Below are 17562 nucleotides of genomic sequence, written 5' to 3'. Positions count from 1 at the left end.
GAACTCTCTCGCTTTTTCCATGATCCAGTGGATGTTGGCAATTTGATCTCTGGTTACCCTGCCTTTTCTAAAACCAGCTTGAACATCAAGGAGTTCACAGTTCATGTATTGCTGAAGTCTGGCTTGGAGAATTTTGAGCATTACTTTACTAGCATGTGAGATGAGTGCAATTGTGCGATAGTCTGAGCATTCTTTGGCATTGCCTTTCTTTGGGATTGGAATGAAAACTGACCTTTTCCAGTCCTGTGGCCACTGCTGAGTTTTCCAAACTTGCTGGCATATTGAGTGCAGCACTTTCACAGCATCATCTTTCAGGATTTGAAATAGCTCAACTGGAATTCCATCACCTCCACTAGCTTTGTTCGTAGTGATGCTTTATAAGGCCCACTTGACTTCACATTCCAAGATGTCTGGCTCTAGATTAGTGATCACATCATCATGATTATCTGGGTCATGAAGATCTTTTTTGTACAGTTCTTCTGTGTATTCTTGCCACCTCTTTTTAATATCTTCTGCTTCTGTTAGGTCCAGACCATTTCCATCCTTTATCGAGCCCATCTTTGCATGAAATGTTCCCTTGGTATCTCTAATTTTCTTGAAGAGATCTCTAGTCTTTCCCATTCTGTTATCCAAGTCTATGCCCCAACCAGTAACGCTGAAGAAACTGAAGTTGAACCGTTTTATGAAGACCTACAAGATCTTTTAGAACTAACACCCAAAAAAGATGTCCTTTTCATTACAGGGGACTGGAATGCAAAAGTAGGGAGTCAAGAAACACCTGGAGTAACAGGCAAATTTGGCCTTGGGATGCAGAATGAAGCAGGGCAAAGACTAATAGAGTTTTGCCAAGAAAATGCACTGGTCATAGCAAACACCCTCTTCCAACAACACAAGAGAAGACTCTACACATGGACATCACCAGATGGTCAACACCGAAATCAGATTGATTATATTCTTTGCAGCCAAAGATGGAGAAGCTCTATACAGTCAACAAAAACAAGACCAGGAGCTGACTGTGGCTCAGATCATGAACTCCTTATTGCCAAATTCAGACTTAAATTGAAGAAAGTAGGGAAAACCGCTAGACCATTCAGGTATGACCTCAATCAAATCCCTTATGATTATACAGTGGAAGTGAGAAATAGATTTAAGGGTCTAGATCTGATAGATAGAGTGCCTGATGAACTATGGAATGAGGTTCATGACATTGTACAGGAGACAGGGATCAAGACCATCCCCATGGAAAAGAAATGCAAACAAGCAAAATGGCTGTCTGGGGAGGCCTTACAAATAGCTGTGAAAAGAAGAGAGGTGAAAACAAAGGAGAAAAGGAAAGATATAAGCATCTGAACGCAGAGTTCCAAAGAATAGCAAGAAGAGATAAGATAGCCTTCTTCAGTGATCAATGCACAGAAATAGAGGAAAAGAACAGAATGGGAAAGACTAGAGATCTCTTCAAGAAAATTAGAGATACCAAGGGAACGTTTCATGCAAAGATGGACCAGAATGGGCGAATTTAATTCAGATGACCATTATATCTACTACTGTGGGCAAGAATCCCTTAGAATAAATGCAGTAGCCCTCATTGACAACAAAAGAGTCTGAAATGCAGTCATTGGGTGCAGTCTCAAAAACGACAGAATGATCTCTGTTCATTTCCAAGGCAAATGATTCAATATCACAGTAATCCAAATCTATGCCCCAATGACTAATCCCAAAGAAGCTGAAGTTAAACAGTACTATGAAGACTTACAAGACCTTCAACAGAAACTAACAACAAAAACAAGGTGTCCTTTTCATCATAGGGAATGGAATGCAAAAGTAGGGAAGTCAAGAGATACCCAGAGTAACAGGTAAGTTTGTCTTGGGAGTACAAAATAAAGCAGGGCAAAGGCTAATAGAGTTTGGCAAAGAGAACACACTGGTCATAGCAATCACCCTCCTCTAACAACACAAGAGATGATGCTACACATGAACCTCACCAGATCATCAATGCTGAAATCATTGACTATATTCTTTGCAGCCAGAAATGGAGATGCTCTATACAGTCAGCAAAAACAAGACTAGGAGTTGACTGAGGCTCAGATCATGAACTCTTTATTTCAAAATTCAGACTTAAATTGAGGAAAGTAGGGAAAACCCTAAAGCATTCAGATATGACCTATGTCAAATCCCTTATGATTACACAGTGGAAGTGTAAATGAATTCAACAGATTAGGTCTGATAGACAGAGTGTCTGAAGAACTATGGAAGAAGGTTCATAACATTGAACAGGAGGCAGTAATTAAAACCATCACCAAGAAGAAGAAATGCAAAAAGGCAAAATGGTTGTCTGAGGAGGCCTTACAAATAGCTGAAAAAAGAAGAGAAGCAAAAAGCAAAGGAGAAAAGGAAAGATATAAGCATCTGAATGCAGAGTTCCAAAGAATAGCAAGGAGAGATAAGAAAGCCTTCCTAAGTGAACAATGAAAAGAAACATAGGGAAACAGTAGAATGGGAAAGACTAGAGATCTCTTCAAGAAAAGTACAGATATCAAGGGAACATTTCATGCAAAGATGGGCACAATACAGGACAGAAATGGTATGGACCTAACAGAAGCAGAAGATGTGAAGAAGAAGCAGCAAGAATACACAGAAGAACTGTACAAAAAAGATCTTCATCACCCAGATAATCACGATGGTGAGATCACTCACCCAGAGACAGACATCCTGGAATGCAAAGTCAAGTGGGCCTTAGGAAGCATCATTATGAGCAAAGCTAGTAGATGTGATGGAATTCTGAGCTATTTGAAATCCTAAGAGATGGTGCTGTGAAAGTGCTGCACTCAATATGTCAGCAAATTTGGAAAACTCAGAAGTGGCTACAGGACTGAAAAAGGTCAGTTTTCATTCCAACCCCAAAGAAATCATTCCTTCCAAGGAAATCCCAGGGCTGATCTCCTTCAGAATGGACTGGTTGGATCTCCTTGCAGTCCAAGGGACTCTCAAGAGTCTTCTCCAACACCACAGTTCAAAAGCATCAATTATTCGGTGCTCAGCTTCCTTTATAGTCCAACTCTCACATCCATACATGACCCCTGGAAAAACCATAGCCTTGACTAGACGGAACTTTGTGGGCAAAGTAATGTCTCTGCTTTTTAATATGCTGTCTAGATTGCTCATAACTTTCCTTCCAAGGAGTAAGCGTCTTTTAATTTCATGTCTCAAATCACCATCTGCAGTGATTTTGGAGCCCCCCAAAATAAAGTCAGCCACTGTTTCCACTGTTTCCCCATCTATTGGCCATGAAGTGATGGGACCTGTTGCCATGATCTTAGTTTTCTAAATGTTGTCTTTTAAGCCAACTTTTTCATTCTCTTCTTTCACTTTCATCAAGAGGTTCTTTAATTCTTCACTTTCTGCCATAAGGGTGGTGTCATCTGCATATCTGAGGTTTTTGATATTTCTCCCAGCAATCTTGATTCCAGCTTGTGCTTCCTCCAGCCCAGTGTTTCTCATGATGTACTCTGCATATAAGTTAAATAAGCAGGGTGACAATATACAGCCTTGACGTACTCCTTTTCCTCTTTGGAACCAGTCTGTTGGTCCATGTCCAGTTCTAACTGTTGCTTCCTGACCTGAATATAGGTTTCTCAAAAGGCAGGTCAGGTGTCTGGTTTGCATCATGAGAAATGCCAGGCTGAATGAAACATAAGCTGGAATCAAGATTGCTGGGAGAAATATCAATAACCTCAGACATGCAAATAACACCACCCTTATGGCAGAAAGTAAAGAGGAACTAAAGAGCCTCTTGATGAAAGTGAAAGAGGAGAGTGAAAAAGTTGGCTTAAAACTCAACATTCAAAAAACTATGGTCATGGCATCTGGTCCCATCACTTAATGGGACATAGATGGGGAAACAATGAAAACAGTGACAAACTTTATTTTCTTGAGCTCCAAAATCACTGCAGATAGTAATTGCAGCCATGAAATTAAAAGACACTTGCTCCTTAAAAGATAAACTATGACAAACCTAGATAGCATGTTGAAAAACAGAGACATTACTTTGCCAACAACAGTCCATTGAGTCAAAGCTGTGGTTTTTCCAGTAGTCACGTATGGCTGTGAGATTTGGACCATAAACAAAGCTGAGCACCAAAGAATTAATGCTTTAGAATTGTGGTGTTGGAGAACACTCTTGACAGTCCATTGGACTGCAAGGAGATCCAACCAGTCCATCCTACAGGAAATCAGTCCTGAGTGTTCACTGGAAGGACTGATGCAGAAGCTGAAACTCCAATACTTTGGCCACCTGATGTAAAGAGCTGACTCATTTGAAAAGACTCTGATGCTGGGCAAGATTGAAGGCAGGAGAAGGGGACGACAGAGGATGAGATGGTTGGATGGCATCACTGACTCAAAGGACATGAGTTTTAGCAAGCTCCGGGAGTTGGTGATGGACAGGGAAGCTGGTGTGCTGCTGTCCACGGGGTTGCAAAGAGTCAGACATGACTGAGTGACTGAACTGAACTGAACTGATAGCCAAAGACTGATTATTCATTCATTCTTCTTTCAAAATTATCTGATATATAATTTTTATGTGATTTACATTAATGGGGCTTCCCAGATGACACCATTGGTAAAGAATATACCTGCCAGTGCAGGAGATGTAGGAGATGCAAGTTCAATTCCTGATTCAGGAAGATCCCTTGGAGGAGGAAATGGCTACCCATTTCAGTATTGAATAGAGGAGGTTGTTGGAACCTACTCCAGTATTCTTGCCTGGAGAATTCCCATGGACAGAGGAGCCAGGTGGACTACAGTCCCTGGGGTCACAAAGAGTTGGACATGACTGAGGGACTAAGCACAGCACATTCCATTGAATAAAAAAAAATCTCTGACTAAAAGTATTAACACAAATCATCTCACAAATGTATCCCAACCAGTTCTCTCAGGAATTTCCACTTCCAGCCATGAAAAAGAATCTAGTAAGAGACTCATCTCACTTTCCTGCTGAGAACAACTAGAAATGCAGAAATAAAAGAATTTGCTTCAAAGCATGAGACATCAGCCAAAGAAGTCAAAACTTAGACTAGCTCGAAAGAGATGCTCATTGAAGGGGGTCCAGCTTTCTGCATTTCACTTTTCCTCCCAGGGATTTGCTAATTCTTACTGTGGAAAGAGAAACTGAGATACAAATAGAAGGTTGCTGCTGAGAGGAAAATGATTCTTTAAGAGTTTTCAGCAACCTCATAGGGTTGGGGAGGCAAAAACTGGACGGGATGGCCGAGGAAGCAAAGGCTTGGAACTAAGGTCCCATAACAAAGGGACATTCAAAAATAAGCACTTTTTTTTCTTTTTGAAAATGCGTTCTCCCACCAGTTTTGTCTATTAAGTTACAAATAACAAGAGCCAAATAGTCCCTTGAAGGCATACAAAAACAAATCAAAGTCTACACGCATCATGATGCTGAGAGAACAAAACTGGAGCAAATGCCCATAGGTGAGGTGGGCTACTAAGTACTACATTTGAGTCTCTCTTGGCATCTGGGATGACCATTCCATAGGACTAGGATAAAAGAAAGGTAGACTATACCTTAGAAAGTCATAAACTAGACTCAAATCAGAGAAGTCTCAAGTCTTCTATTGGACTGAGGTGGTTTGCCTCTCTGCTGCCTGTCACAGGACAGGATGAATTCTTTTTGGAGGGAAAAATCATCCAGATTGCTATGGTCTGAGTGTTTGTGTCCTCCCAAGATTCATACTTTCAAATCCTAATGCCGCATGTGATGGTTAGGAGGTGAGGTCTTGAGAGTTTCATAGTTTATGAAAGTGGAGTCTTTATAAATGGGATTATTGTTCATATAAAAAGGAACCCCACAGTCATCCCTCTCCCCTTCTACCATGTGAGAACACAATGAGAAGCTATGAACAAGGAAGAGGGCCTTCACAGAACACACCTATTCAGGAAATTTGGTCTTGGACTTCCCAGCCTCAAGAACTGTGTGAAATAAATTTCTGTTGTTTATAGGCCACTAAATGTATAGTACTTTTTGTTATAGCAGCCTGGATAGACTAAGACACAGACTCTTTATATTTATTCATAAGAATGTCTACCATTCAATCAAAAATTAACCAGCATACCAGAAAGAAATAAAGAATCATCAAGATAAAATCAAATAGCAAACAGTCACCATACATATAACTAAAGTCTCCATTATGAAAGCCTCATCGGGCTACATGACCATTTACTTAAACAAGTACAAATTTAATTAAATGAAACATGGCATATTCCAGTCATCAGGCAAATACCAGAGATTAATTATAATTAAAAGTCTTAACTCCATTTTGAATGTTTGGCTGCCAACAGTGTTTAAGCCTCACTCTTCCCCCTTTCCCTCTTGCTACAAACTGGGCAAACTGACAGGAAAGCCCATCTTTTTTCCTATGCCAAAGGAAAGTCTGAAGAAACATTTAAACTCCAGCCCCTACACAGAGATCTTGACTCCAGACCCCAAAGCCTGATAAAAACCAAAAGCACTTGTCTCTGTTGAAGCCACTGTGGCCTGGCTTGGACCACTCTATAGGGCAACCACAAAATATAAACAAAATTGATTCAAATACTGGAGTTTCATGACTTGGATTTTTAAAATAACTCTGATTAATATATTTTAAAAGAGATGACCTAATAATGAATTATATCAGAAACCGGAATCATTAAAAAGAAAAAAAAAAAAGAATTAACTAGAAATTCTTAAATAAAAATGGAACTCAATAGATCAGTTTCAAGCATATTGGACACAGATGGAGACAGGATGAGTGAGCTAAAAATTAGGTCAGCAGAAAATAACCAGACACATGTATAGTTTAGGAAGAAATTTATAGTCTCAAACATGTATATTACTAAAATAAAAAAGGATAAAAATCAATGATAGGATTATTCATTTCAAAAAGTTAGAAAAAAAACAGTAAGTTATAACAGAGGAGAACAGAAAAAAAGAAATACAAAGATAAGAGCATTATTGTATAAGAGAAATACAAAGATAAGTCTTAAATAATACTTAAAAATTCTACAAAACTGAAAGCTATGTTTTAGAAAACATTATTAAATTTGTCAGCCTCTTACAAAACTAATCATTAAAAAAGAAAGAAGACACAATTAGGCACATGAGGGATGAATGGGAAAAAAAAAGAAAGAAAGAGTAGTGCAGATTCTAATACATTTTTTAAAAATGGTAGAAGACATGGGCAATTTTATGTAAAAAATTTAGAAAATTAAATGAAAATAACAAATTCCTAGAATACAACTTACCAAAGCTGACCCAAAAGAAGCTGAAAATTTAAACAGTCTTATGCTTTAAAAATTTAATCTGCAATTTTTTAACTCTTCCTCAAATAAATACCCAGGCTCAGACTGCTATATCAGTGAATTTCTCCAAATATTTAAAAAATATATAATGCCATTCTTACACATTCACTTCCAGAAAACAGAAAGAAAAAATAATTTCTAACTTATTTTCTGAGGGAAAGCATATTTTTGATACCTCTGAAGGAGAATAAAGAAGACAAAAATTATGCAATAGCCTTAGAAATATGATATAATTCTATAAATATTCATAAATTTTAAAAATCTTTAAAAAGGAGTAACAGAAAACAAATAAGTTAATCTAATAAAAATATCCACAAGAAATCTAAAGCTAATGATATAATAAATGGTAAAATATTAAAATTTCCTCACTGAGATCTAAAGGTAACAAAAATATCTATTACTATACTTCTTAGTTGTAGGTTTGGCTAGTGCAATAATACAAAGAAAAAAGAAAACACGAGATTGGAAAAGAAGAAATAAAACTGTCATAATTTGCAGATAACATGATTATATACATAGGAAATCCTACAGGATACAGTCAAAACTTGGCATTAGGAAGCTAATTTAACAAGGTTATAGATACGAAAATCAATATAACAACCAAATTTTTTATATTACAGACACAGAAACTAAAGCCCAGAAAAGTACCCAGGTCCATATGCTACTACTGCTGCTAAGTCGCTCAGTCGTGTCCAACTCTGAGCGACCCCATAGATGGCAGCCCACCAGGCTCCCCCATCCCTGGGATTCTCAAGGCAAGAACACTGGAATGGGTTGCCATTTCCTTCCCCAGTGCATGAAAGTGAAAAGTGAAGTTGTTCAGTCATGTCCGACTCTTAGAGACCCCATGGACTGCAGCCCACCAGGCTCCTCCATCCATGAGATTTCCCAGGCAAGAGTACTGGAGTGGGGTGCCATTGCCTTCTCCAAAAAAAAAAAAAAATGTATACACACATGTAAATGTATATATACATACATATGCACATATGGAAGATACTTCCTGTGTTGCCCCATCACACCCTGGGTCACAAAGTCCATATAGACACTTTCAAATTGAAAGAAGTGTGACTCTTAGCCCAGTGCTCAAGTTTCCTTACATGTGTGCATCAGCAGTGATGCACTTGTTTGAAGCACATAAGATGCAGAAATGTTTCCAAGACCAGCTCATGTCTAATCAAACAGAGGCCAGTGTACACCCTTGTCCTGGCACCTCCTGGGCATCAGGACATTCCAAAATGCTGCTGGCTGCAGGGACCACACAGGTAGAAGGAGAGGAATAACTAAGGGGAGCACGTTAGCAACAGTCTGAAACGTGGGGTCTGAATGACCTGGATCTTCTGCTGCTGGCATAAGTTGTGAATCAAGAATCACCTCGAGTGACTGGATTCCCCTACAGTGAAACATACAGATGGGATGAGGGGAAATGATGGCTGTGTCCAGGGTCAATAAGATAGGAAAAAAGAGTAGGAAGCTACTTAGCCCTGGCCTCATATTTACACAGGGCATCAAATTTGAACTTCAAACATGATCTGCAAATGAGGCTGTACACAGAATTACAGAAAGACACTGGCAGAATTGAAAGTTGGAGATGTTTATCATAGGACTTTAAACTCATGTCCCTGTCTTTATTGATAATAGCTACAACACATCATTAATTAATGTTCTCTATAAATTCTGCAACTACCATGTAAATACTAGAATTATATATATTGAGATGATATATCTGTATGCTAATATTATTTATTGCCTATTAATATTTTTAACTTTCATAGTACTCATTTCACATTCTTCCTTTCCTCTTCTTGCTCCCCTAGTCACTCCAATCCCGCTCCTTCTTCAGCTGTTCTTTCTTTAAAGTTGAAAGTGGCAGAACTTCCAAGGCCAACCTTGGAAAGACTTTGGATTCTGCAATGGCTAACTTGGAACTGTAGCTAAATCTTGGAATCTGTAGGTGGAATGTGAGGGGTGATGGGGTTTTTGCCCCATTTGGGGGGACAGAGCCAGAAAGATTGCCATAATATTATAAGCATGACTCTATTTTCAGCTTCTTTAGTCTGATGTCACCTCAAGACACTGGGGCTACAGTAGGAAGTTCAAGGGTTTCAGTCAAACAGGACAATATTGCATTTATAAAGCAACTCCTACAGATGTCTCTAACACAGAGGATATACCTAGGACCTGAACTTATACTCCTACTACTGCCCCAAGAGTCTTTACCAAGAGTCCAGACATCTTTTAGGGAGGGGAGACTAATTTTTACAATGTTCATAATGTGGCCAGCTAATTCGGGTTTAGGTGGGTGAGTAGAGATGGGAAAGAAAAGGGAACTGTGTCTAAATCTCCATTTGGAAGTTTTAATTCTACTTCTTCAAATCAAAGCTGGTCTTCAGCACTGGGACTCTCCCTTCTATTGCTCCTGTTTCGGCCTCTGCTTACTGTTGAGGAAAATTAGCAGATACATTTCAGAATCTGTTTAGAATTATATAATAGAGAGAGGAGAGATTACTGAAAACTTGTGTCCTTTACAAAGGATGGAGTCACCAGAAGATAAAAGAAAGATCCAGGAAAATCACAAGAGCCTGGTTTGTTGAAATTCCAAGAGATATTTATAGAGAGTAAACCTACTGATACAAATTCTAGTCTCGAGCCTCTCTTGACTTACCTCCACCAGCTTGTTGGCGTGCTCACGGAAAACCTGGGCATATTCCTTCACTTCCTTCTCATTCCCACTTTTTGCAGCCTCAATGAGAACTAGCAAAGGAACGTTGGTTTCCAAGAAAGAATCTGATATGTGATCCATCACTGCTTTCCGAAGCTACAGTGAAAAACAAAAAAAAAAAAACGAAAACAAAGAATTAAGGGACAGAGGAACTATCTATGTGATTGCATTACTCTTTAAGTCATATGAATTAAATCACCTCCTAGGAATAGTTTTTCTAACGCCCCAGTTCTCATGGTTCACAGACATAAGGTTACAACTCTCTTCTTAATCTTCCTGCTGCTGCTGCTGCTGCTGCTAAGTCACTTCAGTCACGTCCGACTCTGTGCGACCCCATAGACAGCAGCCCACTAGGCTCCACCATCCCTAGAATTCTCCAAGCAAGAATATTGGAATGGGTTGCCATTTCCTTCTCCAATCCATGAAAGTGAAAAGTGAAAGTGAAGTTGCTCAGTCATGCCTGGCTCTTAGTGACCAAATGGACTGCAGCCTACCAGGCTTCTTTGCCCATGGGATTTTCCAGGCAAGAGTACTGGAGTGGGTTGCCATTGCCTTCTCCGAATCTTCTTGGTGCTTATCATATCAAAGGAAGGCAAAGAGATATGACTAAGAATGATTCTGAATTATCTGTATTATATGTCAATTTGGAAGTTACACATATGACTTGTAGCTCAAAACATTATAGGCTGTTCTTATCAAAGTTCTGCTCACATCCTTCATTGGCCAAGTGTCTCCCTTCAGGGTTTGAGTCCTGATTCAGCTCAAGAACTCAGGCTTTTTAGAAAAAGAAGAAATGTAGGCATCAATCAACAGATGAGGAGAACTTTAGTTGATGAACTAGGCCTTGAAGCAACCTGAAAATCTTATCTCTCTGCTGTCTCCAGCCCTTTCTACATCCATTGTTTGTATTTGATGGAGGGAGAAACATGAAGCACCTAACAATTTAAAAAATGTATCTGCCAGGTGCTATGATGACGTAGTTGGTGTGCTCCAGAAAGAAGTACTGGCAATTATTCTTCAAGGTAATTTAGAATAAACATGCCCAAATTTCTAACAATGCATAATTACACATCATTCCCACATTGTTTAAATGGGAAGTAGGACAGTCACATTAAAATGAAACCGAATGGACTGAACAATTACCTTAGTTCTGCTTTGTTCATAATTGTCAGAATGTATGTAAGGAGAAAACACCCCAAATACAAATAAACAGAAGAGAAGATGATAAACAATGTGTATATTTTCCAAACAAATATTCCTATTCAGGGGTATTCAGGCAAATCTTTTGATAGTATGATACATACACATTTATCATTGGTCAGAAGAAGGGAAATGTACAAATCTCAGTTCCTTTTTGCATTAATTACCATAGGGTATCACTCTGTGTAGTTTAGTTTAACTCTGGATTGAGTTGGACATTTCACCATATGAAACATAACAAGATTTGTGAAAAATTAACATTAATTAGTTACTCATTAGCAAGGTGTGTTAAATTTCTGCTTGGGAATAATACTTTTATTGGTGAGCTCATATATTCTGGGCATCTGTGATGTGCCAGACAACTCAGATCAACCAACATTTTTTTATGTTATATCACTTAATCCCCATGACAATACTATGAGATAGGGACTATTCTTATGCCACCAGTTTTTCAGATGAAGAAAATGAGACTTGGAAAAGTTAAATAACCTGCCTGCCCTCATAAGGTGGCAAGGAGCAGAGCCCTCTAATAAAGTCTGAAGGGGACAGCGCAGAGGACACTTGAAGCTGACCTGGCTTGGCTCTCCTCCAGGACAGAAATCCTCATGAAGGAGAAGCTATTGAGTGTAATCAAAGTTGAACTGGCTGGGGACAACAGAGATAAAAGGAAGATCTAGATAAAGTGGGGGCAATGGTCAGAACTAAGCTATCTCACCAACCAAGACACTGTTTGCTTTTTATATCTCAGGAAAATTTTATTTTTGCAAAATATATATAACATAAAAGTTTTTCACTTTAAGTATATAATTCAGTGGCATTAATTACATTCACAATGTTGTAAAGCCATCACCAAGACACAGTTCCAAAATATTTCCATCACCCCAGAGACTCTGTAAACATTACACAAGAATTCTCCATGCTCCCCTTCTCCCAGCCATAATAAATCTACTTTTTGTCTCTATGAGTTTATCTATGCTAGATCATTTATACAAGTGAAATCATACAATATTTGTCATTTTGTGTCTAACCTAATATATTTTTAAATATTAAATAAGAGAAGTGAGAGCTCTGTGAAGCTAGAAGAATTATCTGCTCTTCTAGACTTTTTCTAAGCCTTCAGGAAGATTGAGTTCTTATTAAGTATGAGCAACTTGAAATTATCAAGGTCAAAATTCACATAAAACTATTATAAGAAAAACATATCATCTCTTTACAAACTGAAAGCATCCTAGAAAGATATGCCTATAAAACAAATTAAAACTGTAATCTACTATTTCAAACACATTAAAATCCACTAAAAATGATACAAGATATGAAAGAACATAAATTAGAAAAAGAAGAAATTCAAGGATGAAGTCATGAAACTTTGAAAAGAATTAAAAGTAAAAGAAAAATCATTTGAAAAAGACTAAATAAGAATGAATAAATACAGTAGCAAATGCCTCAAAAGAAATAGAGAAAAGAAGGAAAAAATGTTTAAATGCAAAATAAAATGTTTTAAAAGAGATTTTTAAAATTTGAGAAAAGGTAACAAATACTGAAGATAAGCAAAGAAATTTCAATATATGGCTACCAGAGGTCCCTAAAGAGGAAAATCAAAGCAAGAAAATGGAAAGAATACTAAGCATAGTAATTCATGAATATTTTCCTAAAGATACATATAATTTTTAAAGTGCTATTATATAAATTACTTATATAATTATTTATTTAATTAAATTATTAAATTTAATTTAATTATTAAAATATATCATATAGAAGTTATATTCTATCTATATTATATAGAAACATATATTTGATACAGAAATATATATTATACACATAATACATAAACAATTTTCTGAAAAAGCATTTCATGCACTTGAGAAAGGAAACCTATACTATCAACCAAGAAAACTGGATTCTAAAGAAAAAAGGGGTAAATCACTATGTATTTAGGCAAATAAAGGAAAGAAAATTATTTATAGGTGATCGCTAGACTTTTCAACAGCAAAGTTTTATGCCAGAAGAAAATAAAATATTATATTTAAGACCCTCAAGGAAAGAAAATGTGAGCTAAAAATTTTATAGCCAGTAGAACCGACTTTCAAGGATATAAACCACAGACAAAATCTGATCAACATGCAAGAACTCAGAAATATCATTTTTATGAGACAGAGAAACTGTTAAAGGATGAACTTTACCTGGCAAAAGAACAAGAAAACCATCAACTAATAACTCGAAAAGCATAACATAAGTACTGGCAGTGAACATTCAATATATTCTTATTTATAAAACTAAGAACATAGGATAGTCAAATGGGAGAGAGTATAATATAAAATGGATTTAAGCTCTGACAATGCAGATGTAAACATGAAAAGAAAAAGGGAATAGGATCTTTTGTAAAACAATCTTAACTATTTTATGTAATTTTAATTATAACGGTAGCATGAATATTGTTATTCTAACACTACTGTGTTTAAAGGTAGGCTCAGTGGTAAAGAATCTGCCTGCTAGTGCTGGAGCCACAGGAGATGAGGGTTCGATCCCTGTAACAGAAAGATCCCCTGGAGGAGGAAAGGGCAACCCACTCCAATACTCCTGGTGGGATAATTCCACGGACAGAGAAGCCTGGTGGGCTATAGGCCATAGGGTTGCAAGGAGTCAGACATGACTAAGTGAGCAGGCACACAAAGCAAACAGTTATGAAATTTTATTTCACATCTCCTGTGTCCTTGCTAACCAGAAGTGTTAGTGTGGAAGAAAGACAATGTAATATAAAAGAGATTCTGAAGTAAAAATACCAGTATGAACACATGAGATTTTAAAGTGAACACACACACGTACAGTTTCCAGTTCTGTCCAACAGTGGCCAGTCCAGTAATAATGAACACTTTGAAATACAATTTTACCTTAAAACAAACTAAAGATTCTTGGGGAAATGGTTGATTCCAAGTTCTTTGAGGCTAGAAATATATAAATAAGCCTGAAATATCTTATTATGCATACATGCTAAGTCACTTCAGTTGCATCTAACTTTGTGAGATTCTATGGACTGCAGCAGGTCAGGTCCCTTCTGTCCATGGGATTCTTCATGCAAGAATACTGGAGTGGGTTGCTGTGCCCTCCTGTCCACTGCCCTCCTGCCAGGGGATCTTCCTGGCCTAGGATTGAACTCCTATCTCTTACATCTAAACTGCATTGGCAGGTGAGTTCTTTAGAGCCACCTAAGAAGCCCATCGGAGAAGGCAATAGTACCCCACTCCAGTACTCTTGCCTGGAAAATTCCATGGACGGAGGAGCCTGGAAGGCTGCAGTCCATGGGGTCGCTGAGGGTCAGACACGACTAAGCGACTTCACTTTCACTTTTCACTTTCATGCATTGGAGAAGGAAATGGCAACCCACTCCAGTATTCTTGCCTGGAGAATCCCAGGGACAGAGGAGCCTGGTGGGCTGCTGTCGATGGGGTCGCACAGAGTCGGACACAACTGAAGTGATGAAGCAGCAGCAGCAGCAGCAGCAGCAGCAGCAGCAGCAGGAAGCCCATATTTTATTATACTAGATCAGTCAGTCAGTTCAGTTGCTCAGTCGTGTTCGACTCTTTGCAACCCCATGGACTGCAGCATGACAGGCTTCCCTGTCCATCACCAACACCCAGAGCTTGCTCAAACTCATGTCCATTGAGTCGGCAATGCCATCCAACCATCTCATCCTCTGTTGTCCCCTTCTCCTCCTGCCATCAATCTTTTGCAGCATCAGGGTCTTTCCCAATGAGTCAGTTCTTCACATCAGATGGCCAAAGTATTGGAGCTTCAGCTTCAGCATCAGTCCTTCCAATGAATATTCAGGACTGATTTCCTTTAGGATTGACTGCTTAGATCTCCTGCAGTCCAAGGAACTGTCAAGAATCCTCTCCAACACCTCAGTGCAAAAGCATCAATTCTTCAGCACTCAGCTTTCTTTACAGTCCAATAGCAAAGAGTTATTAAAGGTCACTGTGTCTATGTGTGCTCAGTAGTGTTTAACTCTTTGTGACCCCATGGACTGTAGCCCACCAGGCTCCTCTGTCCATGGAATTTCCTAGGCAAGAACATTGGAATGGGTTGTCATTCTTACTCCAGGGGATCTACTCAGGGATGGAATCTGCATCTCTTGTTTCTCCTGCATTGGCAGGCAGATTCTTTACCAACTGTGCCACTTAGGAAGCCCATCAGAGACCACTAGGGTCATGTAAAAGTAACTCAGGAGGCTCTCATTTGGCCAAAGGTTAGACAATTTAAACTTCTCAAACAATAAAAATTCCAGTGGTCTGAAACCCATAAAATAACTTTAAATTAATGTATAAGGACTAAAAAATAATAATGATGAATTGGTCACCTTAAAACAACAACAAGGAACCAATTTGACTTATCTCGGGAAAATCAAGAATATATCTTGCTTTTCCTATGTGAACTGAAATTCTTTGTAATAAGAGAAATATCTGACTCTAAATTTAGTCCACTTAATAAATTGAAAACAAAATGATAGAATATCACCATTTTGCAACCAATAATGAATTAAAATGTCTTCATTCTAGATAATGAACAACACTGTTTGAAAAATCACCAAAAAAGACAGCTGTTTAAGAATTGTGAATCACTATATTGTACATCTGTAAATTATATAATATTGTTTATCAAATATACTTCAATTTTAAAAAGAGAGAAAGAATCATGTACTATGTGCCTTCTGACGAAATAGCACAATCCCAACCATAGTGATGTCAAAGGGATCAAACCTGAATATGGTGGAGGCTCTGGATCCCCTTGGTGATTTGCATAAAGTATAGAAGACAGAACAACATACGGGACATATGGCACCACACATGTGTATTCAGCAAAATGGAAAAACTTACAATACTAACCATCCGGGTTCTCCAACAGATGGAGTATAGCAAAAGAAAGGGAATGAAGTGGATGCAACAGATTAACAGACTAAGAGATAATTCCCCAAAATTGGGCAAAACCAAATGGTGTCATCTGAAGATGCACATCAGGATGATAAAACCACAAAAACACACAAGGAAGTGAGCACTCTAAAGTCAGAATAATGATTACTTTTGGATTACATAAGAGGGCTTCTAAGGAGGCTGGCAAAGTTCCATTTCTTGACCTAGGTAGTGGTTATAAGAGTGTTTGCATAATAATAATACTTATTATGTGTGGATTCCTACACCCATGCTTTATATTTTAAAATTTCAAAAAGTGAAATATTTCTCATATGCTTTTCCATTTTTATCTGGATAAAATACAGACATGACACCAGGATGATGTGAGAAGCCATGAGTTTAAGATGGTGGACAATCCCCCCTCCCCCCAGTCAACCTACACCTTGGTGCATGGAGGGATGCTGCCCAGGGTAACCTCACCCAGGGTAACAATACTCGTCCAGTATTGTTACATGATTAAGAATATAATTCTATATTACTGGACCTGTTGCCCATTTTGAAGTTTATTAGGTATAATAGTTGGTCTGCTATAACTTAAAACACATTGAAATGGATCTTTTTTTTCCCCCTGTCAATTCTATTTTCTTTCAGGTTCCTTTTTCTTCCCTTGAGCCTTCTTACTTAAAAGATGGACCACAGGCCAGTATCATCTATTACCACCATTTCCTGGGAATTTGCTAGAAAAGCAAGCCCTGGCCACATTCCAGACCTCCATTTCAATCAGAATGTGCACTTTAATGAAAAGTCTAAGTGATTCCTATGCACAATACAGTTTGAGGAGCTCTGCCTTAGAAGACCTGTTATATCAGTTAAATTCTTAGTTGTAAGCATTAGAGACTAATTCTGCAAGATTTAAGCAGAAAAGCTCTCCTATTAGTTGAAAGAAGGAAAAGAACTCAGAATGTTAACACTGTGTCTTTGTGTCATTAGCTTCTGATTCAAAGTCTTAGGCAAACGCACCTGATTTTTATCCAGGCAAAATATAGACCCAAACTTTGGGTCATGTGTCAACATTTACTTGCAAGGATGAAGGAGGAAGATTTTTCAAGGAAAGTTTTGTAAAATCAAGTGTTCTGGCCATTTTAGCTTCTTATATCAAAATTCATATAATGAGGAATTCCCCCAAGATAGAAAGGAACTCAGATGCTTAATCAAAACCAAAATATGGCCAATAAAGAATAGGTCTAATAAAACAATGATTTGGATACTCAAGCATGGGTGGAAGGTTGAAACAATGAAAACATTTATAGAAAAAATTAAAGGTGAAGGGTTGTTTATAAGAAACAAGATCAGAAACTATGAAATGGGTGGGACAGGAAAGGCAAACACGCT

The 17562-nt window shown here is 38.0% G+C and overlaps 1 protein-coding gene across 1 annotated transcript in view; it reads right to left on the bottom strand.

Annotated features, from left to right (window-relative positions):
• CTNNA2 (catenin alpha 2) overlaps nucleotides 1-17562 on the bottom strand; it is a 1386686-nt gene that overhangs the window by 271135 nt on the left and 1097989 nt on the right. The window contains exon 9 of the mRNA XM_069583081.1: nucleotides 10010-10162. Coding sequence (XP_069439182.1) covers nucleotides 10010-10162 — 153 coding nt within the window. The remainder of the gene's footprint in view (nucleotides 1-10009; nucleotides 10163-17562) is intronic.

The sequence above is a fragment of the Ovis canadensis genome, chromosome 3 (assembly GCF_042477335.2).
Source record: "Ovis canadensis isolate MfBH-ARS-UI-01 breed Bighorn chromosome 3, ARS-UI_OviCan_v2, whole genome shotgun sequence".
Classification (NCBI taxonomy): Eukaryota; Metazoa; Chordata; class Mammalia; order Artiodactyla; family Bovidae; genus Ovis; species Ovis canadensis.
The sequence above is the reverse complement of the archived record's forward strand: the minus strand, read 5'-3'. Positions and strand labels throughout refer to the sequence as shown.